Source organism: Nematolebias whitei, chromosome 10 (genome assembly GCF_014905685.2).
Source record: "Nematolebias whitei isolate Nwh7 chromosome 10, NemWhi1, whole genome shotgun sequence".
Taxonomy (NCBI): Eukaryota; Metazoa; Chordata; class Actinopteri; order Cyprinodontiformes; family Rivulidae; genus Nematolebias; species Nematolebias whitei.
Window position 1 is genome coordinate 29,989,877 of NC_056507.1, and position 12,622 is coordinate 30,002,498.

At 39.3% G+C, this 12,622-nt stretch overlaps 1 protein-coding gene across 1 annotated transcript in view; it reads right to left on the reverse strand.

Annotated features, from left to right (window-relative positions):
- LOC119416468 (mucin-2-like) overlaps window positions 1-11,569 on the reverse strand; it is an 18,140-nt gene extending 6,571 nt beyond the window's left edge. The window contains exons 1-26 of the mRNA XM_037683702.1: window positions 11,494-11,569; window positions 11,146-11,401; window positions 10,946-11,060; window positions 10,551-10,641; window positions 10,336-10,469; window positions 10,031-10,247; window positions 9,793-9,918; window positions 9,600-9,714; window positions 9,365-9,521; window positions 9,164-9,259; window positions 9,014-9,083; window positions 8,779-8,916; window positions 7,115-7,279; window positions 6,936-7,030; window positions 6,737-6,863; window positions 6,369-6,624; window positions 6,220-6,272; window positions 6,032-6,132; window positions 5,731-5,882; window positions 5,465-5,603; window positions 3,518-3,628; window positions 3,236-3,415; window positions 2,864-3,103; window positions 2,606-2,762; window positions 1,517-1,645; window positions 1,362-1,420 (exon numbers count right to left, since the gene is read on the reverse strand). Of these exons, the coding sequence (XP_037539630.1) occupies window positions 1,362-1,420; window positions 1,517-1,645; window positions 2,606-2,762; window positions 2,864-3,103; window positions 3,236-3,415; window positions 3,518-3,628; window positions 5,465-5,603; window positions 5,731-5,882; window positions 6,032-6,132; window positions 6,220-6,272; window positions 6,369-6,624; window positions 6,737-6,863; window positions 6,936-7,030; window positions 7,115-7,279; window positions 8,779-8,916; window positions 9,014-9,083; window positions 9,164-9,259; window positions 9,365-9,521; window positions 9,600-9,714; window positions 9,793-9,918; window positions 10,031-10,247; window positions 10,336-10,469; window positions 10,551-10,641; window positions 10,946-11,060; window positions 11,146-11,401; window positions 11,494-11,569 (3,555 nt within the window). The remainder of the gene's footprint in view (window positions 1-1,361; window positions 1,421-1,516; window positions 1,646-2,605; window positions 2,763-2,863; window positions 3,104-3,235; window positions 3,416-3,517; window positions 3,629-5,464; window positions 5,604-5,730; window positions 5,883-6,031; window positions 6,133-6,219; window positions 6,273-6,368; window positions 6,625-6,736; window positions 6,864-6,935; window positions 7,031-7,114; window positions 7,280-8,778; window positions 8,917-9,013; window positions 9,084-9,163; window positions 9,260-9,364; window positions 9,522-9,599; window positions 9,715-9,792; window positions 9,919-10,030; window positions 10,248-10,335; window positions 10,470-10,550; window positions 10,642-10,945; window positions 11,061-11,145; window positions 11,402-11,493) is intronic.
- Window positions 11,570-12,622: the final 1,053 nt, after the last annotated feature.

Below are 12,622 nucleotides of genomic sequence, written 5' to 3' on the forward strand. Positions count from 1 at the left end.
GTTGGTGGAAGTGTAGCCTTTGTGGTGGTTGGCTTAGGTGTTGTTGTAGGTGGTTTGGGTGGAGGTGTAGATTTTGTCATTGTGGTTGGCTCAGGGGTTGTTGTGGGTGGTGTGGGTGTAGCTGTAGATTTTGTTGTTGATGGGCCTGGAGTTGTAGTGGGTGGTGTTGGTGGAAGCGTAGCCTTTGTGGTGGTTGGCTTCGGTGTTGTAGTGGGTGGTTTGGTAGGAGGTGTAGATTGTATGGTTGTGGTTGGCTCAGAGGTTGTTGTGGGTGGTGTGGGTGGAGGTGTAGATTTTGTTGTTGTTGGGCCTGGAGTTGTAGTGGGTGGTGTTGGTGGAAGCGTAGCCTTTGTGGTGGTTGGCTTAGGTGTTGTAGTGGGTGGTTTGGTAGGAGGTGTAGATTGTATGGTTGTGGTTGGCTCAGGGGTTGTTGTGGGTGGTGTGGGTGGAGGTGTAGATTTTGTTGTTGTTGGGCCTAGAGTTGTAGTGGGTGGTGTTGGTGGAAGCGTAGCCTTTGTGGTGGTTGGCTCAGGGGTTGTAGTTGGTGGTGTGGGTACTGGAGTTGTGGTTTCACATATAACTGGACAGCACACTCTGATCTTGTAGTCAAAACACAGTTTTTTACGTGGCTGGTCTTCTTTTCTACATATTAAACCATAGTCCACATCACAAGAAACAACTTGCTTAGTCTCATCTAAATATTCATCAAAGTCCATGTCTGGAAATAGAACTGACCTACAGTCAATTTCTGTGGGGTTTTCACATATGTGTAGGCCACTGTTTGTGATGTTTTCATATGTTTCCCAGTCATTGTTATCAGTTGCTGGATTATGGACATTATACCAATCAGACCATTCACAAGTTGGAACACATGGAGTTGAAATAATAGGACTAGAGGTAGTTGTAGGTGTAGATTTTGTGGTTGTTAATTCTGAGGTTGTTGTGGGTGGTGTGGGTGGATGTGTAGCTTTTGTGGTGGTTGGCTCAGTTGTTGTTGTAGGTGGTGATGGTGGTGATGTAGATTTTTTGGTTGTGGTCGGTTCTTGAGTTGTGGTGGGTGGTGTGGGTGGAGGTGTAGCTTTTGTGGTAGTTGGCTCAGGTGTTGTAGTGGGTTGTATGGGTGGGGGTGTAGATCTTGTAGCTGTGGTTGGTTCTGGGGTTGTAGTGGGTGGAGGTGTAGATTGTGTAGTTGTAGTTGGTTCTATGGTTGTACTCGGTGGACAGGGCTCACTTCCTTCAACAACGGTTGAGTTAATGCAGATTGCATAGTAGCACATTCCCATGTTGTCGCTGACATTGTAAATAACTTCGTGTTCTTCATATACAGTTCCATTGTAAACACAATATGGACATTTGTCTACACATGTGTCATTCTTCTCATCAAATATAGGCTTATCCTCCGGGCATACAGGATAACAGCCTGGGGGAAAAGAGTCACATATAAACACCAATATTGGTTAGGATGGAATATTTGTTATACACAAGTGAAACATGATGTTTGTAATAAAGTTCTCACCCTCCAGATCAGGTATTGGGTTGCTACAAACGCCTTCTGGATATAAACAAGTCTTGTAGCAGGGTGTGTGGCATGGGTTGTAATGCCATGTACAGTCCTCTGGATTGTTATAGTAATCACAATAAACAGCTGGAAAAGAGCAAGACAGTGTAAGTCCAGTAAAATTAAAAATTTGGACTCATATATTTTTATACATTTGTTTAGCACAGAGAAAAACCCAAATCAAGTCAGTGTGATTACATCTTTAAAGCACAAGTTTGAGTTTTGAACATTTCCTTTTTGCGGTGCATAATTTTGGAAACTATCATTTACTTTACATGTCATTGAACAGTTATAGACAATGTTCATGAGTATATTTTATTTTCAAAACTCATTGAAATATATGCTCTAAATTAGATGTTTTCCAAAGATTGGATCTTCATGGGGTTTTTGAAACACCAAATAGGGGGTTGTGGAAAGATGCACATAACTCAAATAACTTGTATAAAAAAATGTCAATGGCATATTTACCCATATTTGTTATAAATAAATCAAAAATTCACATTATAATAAAAAATACTATAATATAAAAATATATGTTAATAGTGAATCTTGTTAAATGGCTTCTTGGTAATATTTGGATACTTAACTCAGCACCTGTTGGAGTCACAAGTCTATGCAACTTTAATTTTATGGGTCAAACACTAAAAAGTTTAGGAACATTAAAAAAAAAATCCTCTTTTAAAGACTATAAGAACTTGAGCCAGATGTTTTTGTTTGCTTGTTTGTTTAAGGTGATGTATGAATTTAGAAATCAAAGTTGTAGGAATCTTAAAGAGTTTTAGTCTGACTGGTACAAATGGTTTCTAAGGATGATGTTTTTTAGAATGGCAAAAAGTTTAAAAATGTTTTCAGAATTTTTTTAACTATGTGAAAGTGTCTATTTCTTAAACAGGCTATATATATATATAACACATATTTATATATGGGTGAACAGAAACAATGCTGCAGTTCAATGTTGAGCTCTCTAGAGAGAAACAAATCAGTGTTTAATGTTGTCAGAAAAGGTAAAAAACACTTTTCATTTTAAGAACAGAAACATTCACTTACGGCAAATGTCTGGAGTTCTCCATGCAACGCAAACATCAGCCTCGTTACAAGCTTGAGCGTAGGCTGCAACAGCTGAGCAGAAGCACTCACAGTCTCCTCCGGTGTCGCAGGCACACGAGTCTTTCACACAGTTTTCAACAAATGGAAGCGGATCGACCTTTGTCAGACATAAATAAATAAAGAATCACAAATATGACGATTAGAAATGTTAAAAATGCAAATCACACAACTTCAATCACACAACCAGTGGTTTCGCACCTTGTGGTGGCAGTCTTTGAATGTAGTTCCTGTTATGATGCTGCACATCATTTTCGCCCACTGATGCCGCTGAGGAGCTGCTTCACAAGCGTCAACACTCTCCTCCACATCTGGGCAAGTGCTAGTCACTTTCCAGCTGTTTGCAAATTCTAATGGGTTATTCACCACCAGCTGACCCTGAGTGGTGAAGTCATTCTGTCCATCCCCATCAAAATTTCCACACAGGCCACACACTTGACCCTACACAAACGCACAGGGGTAACCAACTCAATGGCCTGACTCGTATTGGTACAAAATGATAAAGTGTCTTTTAACAAAACAACCATTCATACAATGAGAGACGTCAATCATCACAAATACACAGTGACTCACACTGTGGTGTGGTTCCAGCAGGATGCGGACAGTCGTTTTGCGATCCCACATCACTCCCAAGCCGATATTAGATTCTACCACCAGGTACAAACCGACCGTCCTTATTCTGTACTGAATCTGTGGGCCAACTTCCAGATCTTTCTCTTCATATTTACCCTTTGATAGTTTGATTTCTGTTCGCTGCAATGTAAAGATTTCTGAAGTGTGAACACATGCTGAAAAGACTATTTAAATCCACACTTCAGGCGTGAAAACTTATCAGATGTTTGTGCTTGGACTTACCCCCAACTGAATTCTGACCATTTTGGAGCATGTGGTGCCAGTGGAGCCACACGGTACATTTTCTGTGAAAACGCCAAAGGTCTGTGCAGCTGTTTTGTTCCCACATTTGTTCTAAAAATAAAGACATTCATTAGAAATTCTGTGAAACTAGGACCTGTTAATTCAAGGTCAAGGTGTCTTTATTGTCATTCACATCACATGTGGTACATGAGGTGGAACTATGTACTTTGTACACAGGGTCCCAGTTACATCCAACAAAAATACAAATTGTAAAGAAAAACAGTAATAAGATCTAAGATATGAACTAAGAAATACACTAAACTAAGAATATACTACTAGTACAAAACAATGCGCCAAACAACAGCAGCACGAACATGAGTCTGTGTGAGCAGATGAGGACGAATAATTCACGACAACCTTTGCTTTAAATCATTGAAGGATTAAGAAGAAGAAAAAAAAAACATAAATAAAATAATAACAATAATTGTCCTTTTGAAAATTTCATCTTAGAATTATAAAAAAGTTAAATCAGGTCCTCTGGACAAGTTAAAACTGAAGAAAATACTGAAGGTCTTTTGAATAAAAGACAAAATTTTTCAATAATTTTTTTTTAACTTGTCCAGAGGACCTGACTTAACTTTTTTTTAGATTTTTCTACCTGGATTATTGAGCATGCATCAGGTCATCTTAGAATTGTTCAAGCGTTTTACAGCATCAGCTGTGGCTTTTTAATCTTTATGTTACAAATTTGTAAAACGCTGTCTAATAGTATTTAAAAGGGTAGTTAGACGATGAACTAGTGTGTAGTCTGAGCGGGGCCAAGACTAAAACTACTCTGACTATAAAAATTTCATAGCCAATCACATAAATACTATTTTATAAACCTTTACATGGCAGTCAGTTTTAATATTTCACAGTTATCCCCACAGAAATGTCTTTCTAGAAATGTCCCTGACCGCACTAAATGTGCTAGCTGCTACTATTTGCACTTGCAATTAACCGTAGATTTTTTAAATATATTATCACATAATGCAAAATTAACAGTGATGTGAAAGTTCATAAAACAGACCTAATATGAACAGCCAGGATATTTTTAAGTCTGGAGTTGTTTTAAGGGGATTACTATAATTTCCGGACTATAATCCACTACTTTTTTCACACACTTTGAACACTATGACTTATACAAACAAAACTGTGGATAATTTGTAGATGTTTTTTTTTTTTTTTTGATGGGCTAACGAGCTTCATGCTGCCAAAACATTTAGCCTCATCACACCTGGGCGCTCACATAGCTACTCAATACACATCTCTCTTGTGGGGGTGGGTCCTCGTGACTCAATGAGACTACTTGTATAAACAAAGTTTAAAATAAATCTGACCACTCCGAGCTCTGTGGGATACAGGCAGGCAGCTGCGTGATGGAGGACAACACAATCCTGGGCAGGAGGATGGTGAAGATATATCTTCACCATCAATGATCACTATAGCGATCAGTGGCTTCCTGGTAGGTTACTGTATGTATTTTTTTTTTAACCAGTCGTGTTACAGGCACTGTTCAGAAAAAAAAACATTCACTGTACATATTTGTGTATGTTACCGGTACGTATTTAATTAAAAGAAAAAAAATCTTTCTGTGTAAATATCTCATGTTACAACGTGGACAGTCGCAGCTTATAGACAAGCGTGGTCTATATATGTACAATTTTTTAGTGGGCATGGCTTAACAGTCAATGTTAATAGTTAATTAATGTTAATAGCTAACAGTTAATGGGTGCGCTCAATAGTCTGGAAATTACTGTACTATCAGTTTAAGTTCATGTACTAATTTATGGTAAGTGTGTTCGTCATCTAATCCCTTCCATATATCCATGGAATATTCATTTTTTAAGAGTAGTTTTTGAGTGAAAAAGGGGAAAGAAGGATTTTGAATACATTCATTTTATTTACCCGGGCAGCAACATAAGCACAGTCTCCTTGAAACCCATACGTTCGCTGATCAAACGTGTTGTAGTGCCCTGTTCCATAAATGACGCAGGTTCCTGGACATTTTGCCTCAGTGCACTCCCATTTTCCGCTCTTGCAGGTGCTAGATTTGTCAGAAACAGTCAAATTTAATATTGTGCTGACTACTTGAATGAAACATGCAAGCTGGCATGATGTTCCACGTTTCCAAGGTTTATACGTAATATACTCCATACTGAACGTGGCCTTACCAGCTGTTGCACTGATTTGGAATTGTTGTTCCAGGAGCAAAAAGTTGTCCATCGTGCTGACACGGGCAGTTTCTTTCCTCTACACAAGAACCTTTGCCATCATCAAGAAGACCTCCGGGACAGCGACAACCAGACTCACACTCTGTAGATTCCTGAGAAGGAGAAAGATCGTAACGTTTGACGAAGCAAAACAGACAATTACTGACAGTAGGATGTTAGTTTTGTGAGGAAATGTCTTGTTGAAACCAAACAGCTGTTTGTTGGGGAGGACCATTAAACCACAGCAGCAAGAACAACTCACACAATCACTTTCCAGATTTAAACATGTTCGAGAGCACTGTAGTCCGAGTTCTCCTGAACCCACAGAGGAGCAGTTGAAGAAGACTTGTGGAGAAGGACATGCTGTAACAACATACAACATAAATGTGTCAATGAGAGTAACCACATGTGTGCGTGGTGAAAATGTCAAGATATAGAAAACAAGCTGACCTGATGAGCGGGTTCTCCAAGAATGGCAATGAAGCCTTCCATTGTTGCACACGCTTAAGAACAAAATACAAGACATGTACACTTTGAGATATAACGGCAAAAGTTAAAAAAATAAAACAATTCACCGAGGAAATCCTGAACTGACTCACCAGTGTTCATCTTTGATATTGATGGACTTTCCAGGCTTAATGTAAGCTCCATTATGGTAACAAGAACATTTTGCCATCGACACACAAACACCTTTTTCATTCAAATAGAGTCCTTCAGCGCAGGAGCAGCCGTCCACAGGCACAAAGTCAGAGGTGCAGCTCTGCTGCTCCGAGGACAAAGAAGTGCAAGTCAGCTGGCACCTCTGATGATTGTAGGAGAAGATCTGTGACACCGGGCAGCTCTTTGCATACTTGCCTATCATTTAGACAGTGACAAGACGATTTGTTTTATTTCCTACCAATGAAAGTGACCAAACTCAAGGAGCTATTACTAATCTGGGCCACAATAAATAAAATTAAACCCTTACTGCACACGTTCTCTCTCCAGTCTGTCAGGATCACGCCCTTCACTGCACAGGCTCGAGCGTAGGAGGAGAAGACGGCACACAGGCAGGCCTCGCTCTTCTCACAGTTACAGCTGGAGTAAAGGCAGCGCTGCAGAAGACAACCAACACTTTCAAAAAAGTTCAAGTGAACTCAGTTAAAGATTGAAACATTTTACTGTACCTTGTAGAAGATCTCAGGATCCACCACTGAGCGGCACTGTGAAAATGTGCTGTTGGGTCTGAGGAGCAAGGAGCACCAGTGTTTGGCATACAACTCTGAGAAGGAACAAAAATGTCCTCTTAGCTTCAATAATACAACTTTAGGATGTGATCTAGTTTTATAACAGCATTGCTATTTACCATTTTCTACACTGAGGGAGCAGGGGTCATCCAGTCTTTCCTTCGTGTTAGCGCACATGAGGTTAGCCTTCCACGAGTTACAGAAAGTGGCTGCAGTTCCCTCCACGATCCCCTGAGGGGTCTTCATGTCATCATTCAGCACCATGTTAAAGTTCCCACATAAACCTGAAGAGGGAAAAGATTTATGTATAAAACTTAAACCTAACTAAAGATTTTGGTACGTAGAAATGACAACCACATTTTAAATAAAACCTCAAATGGTTTAGCTTTTTTTTTTTTTGTGTGTGTGTGTGTGTGTGTGTGTGTGTGTGTGTGAAAGGTAATATAGGATGTTATATAATGCTTTACTTCCTGTATGTCCAATATCAAGTGCATCTTTCTTTCTGCTGCTAATCCAGCGTGCCAACACAGTGGCAAGATAAAGAAGTTAACCTTCTCAAACGTTTCTCAGATTCTCATGGAGGAGTCATTCTCAAATCATACAAAACGTATAATCTCTTGATATTATGCCTCAAGCAGGTGAATTCCTGTCAGTTGGAAAAACTGATAATTAACGTAATTATCAAGGCATTCTGATCAGATGTGCAAATGATCTGAGCTAGTTTCTGTCAACGAAATAAAAAGATGCTTTTCTCTGAACAGCTGCTCTCTTTATTTCATATCTGAGGTGGAACTACCTGAGTGAAAGCTGTTTCACTACTAACTATTATTTCTGCATTTGCTGCGCTATTTCAACCATTCACCCATGAAAGCCTTCAGCTCATTTAGGAGATGGGTGCTATGACTCTTCGTTTTTGTAAGATTTAAACTTTTCAGTATATTTTACTTTATTTACAAATATTTTTATGTAGAAACACGTTGACAGTGCTTCAGTTCTTTCATATACACTGTTCTCTTTTAAATCTGTTTAATTCAATTCGATTCAGTTTATTTATATAGCTCCAAGTCACAACAGAAGTTGCACTGAACAGAAACCTTCATATATAAAATAATAATTTAACATTATTTATCTGAGGAGCAGACTGCTTTGAATTTAACTCCATCGCAGAACTCTCATCTTGAGCAAGCATGAAGGCGACAGTGGAAAGGAAAAACTCCCTCATGAGGAAGAAACCTTTAGCAGAACCAGGATCAGGACAAGTGGTCATCTGCTTTGACTGGCTGGGTTTAAGCGGAACAGATGTTCCCATGTTCTATTTATGTCCTAATATGCTACATTTATCTAAAATCCTGCTACTTTTAGCTTTTAGATAGCTTTTGGCTATGTTTAGCTATCCAATTGTTACTTTAGGTTTTAGCAGGTAACTTTTTGCTTTTAGTTAGCATTTTTACTAGTTTGAACTTAGCAGCCTTTTGATACTATTAGATTTTTTTTTACTTTTAGCAAGATTTTGCTGCTTTTAGTTTTTAACTAGAGTTTTGCTACTTTGGCTTTTAGCTAACATTAAGGTCTTTTTAGCTTAAACCTCAGTTTCAGCATCACCAGCAAAATTTAGCAATGTCATTCAGTACTTTGCATTCACATTGCCTTTTCACAGGAAATGACATGTTTCTGGTTAAAGTATTCCCACCTACAGACTGTACTGTTTAATTTGAAGTAACTGTTCATTGCCAAAGCTTGTTGTTAGAAGCGTGTTGCTCAGAAACCCGTACATAAAGCCTACCTCGTGTCTTTGTTCTGTAGCGCTGCTGCAGGCTGATGTAGACCTGCATCAGAGGAACATGTTGGATCTGAATTTGTAACCCGAAGCTTGTCTGGAGCAAGATGTGAAAAGATGAAGAGCGGAATATGTTGATGTCCCCTTTAATTAAAGACACAAACACAATCAGAATCATAATATTCTGATGTGATTAACACAATCCAATGCTGATACCAACATATTTTACAGTATTTTTCACCTGAGTAGTGGGGCAAATTGACAGTCTGCATATTCTGCTTAACTGTGCCGTCAGGGCTGAATGTTAGTACCTGAACAAATACAGAGCTGGTCAGCAAAGTGTTGCAGACGTGACTGTGAGTTTTTACAAATGACTTTAACATTAACTCACGTTGTTTTTGTCGTTGTTCAGCAGAATTTTGAGGGTCTTTAAACAAGTGTCAGACTGTTGGTGTGCACATGGCACCAACTGGGCCAGGACAGTAAACTTCCGAGGTGTACCATTCTGAAATATGTATTAAATGAAAGCAGAAAAATAAAAACTACATATTATTACTAATGTTGTGTAGTATTTTATACCATTAAATCACACACTTACCTTGCTTTCCACCTTGGCCAGTGTGTAGTAACAATCTCCGTGGAAGGTGTAGGTTTTCCCATCAAAGGTAGTAAAATGTGAACCTGCTTCAACCGAACACGTAGAAGGCGTTTCAAGACTCACACAGGCCCATCTCCCATCAAAACATGTGCTGAAAAAACAAAACATATACAGTATATACTAAAATGCAACCAAAAAAAATACATTATTTGATGAACCGTTGACGCACCATTCCTCTCGATCCAGTCTGTAAACATCTCCGGTGTTGTAGATTTTGTCATGCCTGCACTGACATTTAGACCGAGGAATACACCCCCTCATGGAGATATCATCAAGCACAGTTCCTGAGGAAGACACGTACATCTCAGTGATGCTGGAGGAAAAAACACTATGACAAGGATTTTATGTATAACGTAACTCACCAGGAGGACAGAAGCAGCCGTCTATTTCATGATCCTCACACAGTGAACTTGCGTCTTGATGAGTGCAAGTATCCATGCAGGGAGAACCACTTTCTTCAAACACCATGTTGTACGGACACCGTTTAGCTATAAGGACAAGAATGATAAACAAAGGGGTTCATTTCTGACCTGTTTTCATCGAGATAATATCAGTCAATATTGAGTCAATAACTAAAAAGCAGGAGAATAAACTGCCTACCACAGAAGTGAGGGTTTCTCCAGTTGGGAGGCTGTCCTCCTGCGTGGGAACACTGTCGGGAGAACTCAGACATGGTGCTGCAGACACAGAGATCATCGGTGCCATTCGTGCAGGAACACATGTCCTTCACACATGCCAGGATGTAAGCTTCAGGGTTAATCAGTCTGGTGCAGGAGCTCCAGGTCTCTGAGTGGAACATTTCTTTACAAGTTGTCTCCTGTGAAGAAACCAAAAGAGATGCAAACAAAAGCTAAGTTACTATTAACCACAACGCTTTGACTGTAAAAACTTCACGATGAACTCACAAATTCCTTGCAGGAATCAGGCGCCGTCACATCCTCCAGTGATTCGTCTTCCTCCTCGTAGGGGTCCTCGCAGTCATCGTTTGGGCGATGGACTTTGTGTTTGTTGCCAAATTCAATGGGGTTGACTTTACGACCTGCGGATCATCAAATCACAGAGTCACATCCCAGATTCCTGATTATATTCATCAGCATAACATAAATAACCATATTTATACCATTGTAGATGAACTCGTTGTAGACTGGAATGCCGTTAAAGTCTCCACAGAGTCCACATGTACGGTTTGAAAAGTCATTATCGATTTCCACCTAAGAAATTTAAACACACAGAAAAGGGTCTTTAAAATGACCTATTTACACCAAATTAATTTGTACAAAGGGAGAAAAAAACCCCACTAAATTTTGTATAAAAATTAAAGCAGAATGTAAAAACACATAGTGACCTAATGAAATAATCTTTCAAGGACATTAAAAAAATTATACATTGGCTGTTTGTCAAATATCATCTATACAATGATAGGAAACAAAATGCCCAATAATACTTATAAAGGAGCCTAAATGGGGGTTGTATTATAATAAATGTTTTATAATTTTCAGAGTTTTCTGTTTTTACCATGACTGCATCGTCACCGTTCCACATGACAGTGAATCCAACTTTAGACTGGAGCTTGATGTAAACTCCATTATTGTTCACTTGGACTCCTCCCTTGTGATATGGCAGTGTCACACTATAAAAAGTTTTAAAATAAAGTTGTTTTTTAAATTTATTATAAAGCACAAATGTAATTTCATAGAGTTTTAATTGTAACTTACTACTTGTTGTTGACGGTAATCTGACCCTTGCTGATGTGGAATGAAAGCTCATTGACCGTGACCACTACGTAACTGATCGTAGGGTTTCCATCCTCCTCTGTCCTCTTCATGTGGACTGAAAAGCCCCAGTAGGACTCGTGGCAGTCGGAGACCAGGTTGTACTCACACATACCAGGAAACTGGTAAACGTCTCCATCAAAGGTCTTGAAGTGCTCTCTGCCCCACGTGCTGCAGATGTTGCTGACATGATTGCGAACTGGAAAAGATTTATGTAAATGTAGTAAAGTATATATATTAATTACAAAGGTTTTTAAAATGATGCCTGTCAATCTAAAATCTGATCCTTACCCAGTCTGGCTTTGACCTCTGGGATGCTAACAACCGATAAAGCCAAAACGCCCCACCACACACACCTCCAGCTCATCGTTGCCACTGTGAGGCTTACTGCCACCGAAGATGGAAATAGTCCAACTATACTTGGCTGCCTTTTATATTCAGATCACACTTTTTTTTACACCCACCCTATCCCCAAATGGGATATAAAGTTTTACTGCCAAGACACTGCAAACATTTGCTGTATGAATGTCAGACGCCTATCAAAGGTCCCATATAAATTATTCTTACATCCTCCTTATCTCTTGATAAAACAAATATAATGCACTTTGGGAAACAAGCTTTATTTTTATTGGAATGGGATGCCACAAAACTGTTGTTTGACCACAAGTTCCTTTGTTTTAAAGGTGTAATTTATCTTTTAGGATGAAAGATTTAAAAAATATTTTGAGTAAATTCTTTCACAAAGTTTACAAAACCATGTAGGCCGAGTTGGATGAACCTCATTAAGGAAGCAAAATGTTCAGCTATGGTTTGTGCATTGATTAATGATGATAAAAAAACAACACAGGTGGCATGGTGGTGCAGTTGGTAGAGCTGCTGCCTCTCAGCGATAAGGTTGTCAGATTGAATCCTGGCCTGGGGATCATTCTGGTTGGAGTTTGCATGTTCTCTCTGTGCATACGTGGGTTTTCTCCAGGTACTCCAGTTTCCTCCCACAGACCAAAACATGCATGTTAGACTGACTGGTAACTCTAAATTTTCTCTAGGTGTGAGTGAGAGAGTGAATGGTTGTTTGTCTCTATGTGTCTCTGTGATGGACTGGAGACCCGTTCAGGGTGTCCCCCGCCTCTCGCACAGTGACTGCTGGATATGGGTGCCAGTGAACCCAGTGACTCAAAAAGGAAGAAGCAGGTAAAGATGATGGATGGATGGATGGATGGATGGATGGATGGATGGATGGATGGATGGATGGATAACCAATACAGTAGTCCCTCGTTTATTGCGGGGATCCGTACCTTGAAGCCACGTGATGAGTGAAAAACCATGAAGTAGGGATAGTAGTACAAGTAGTAGCTTATTTTAGTATATATGTATATATATGTATATATATATATATATATATATATATATATACATATAT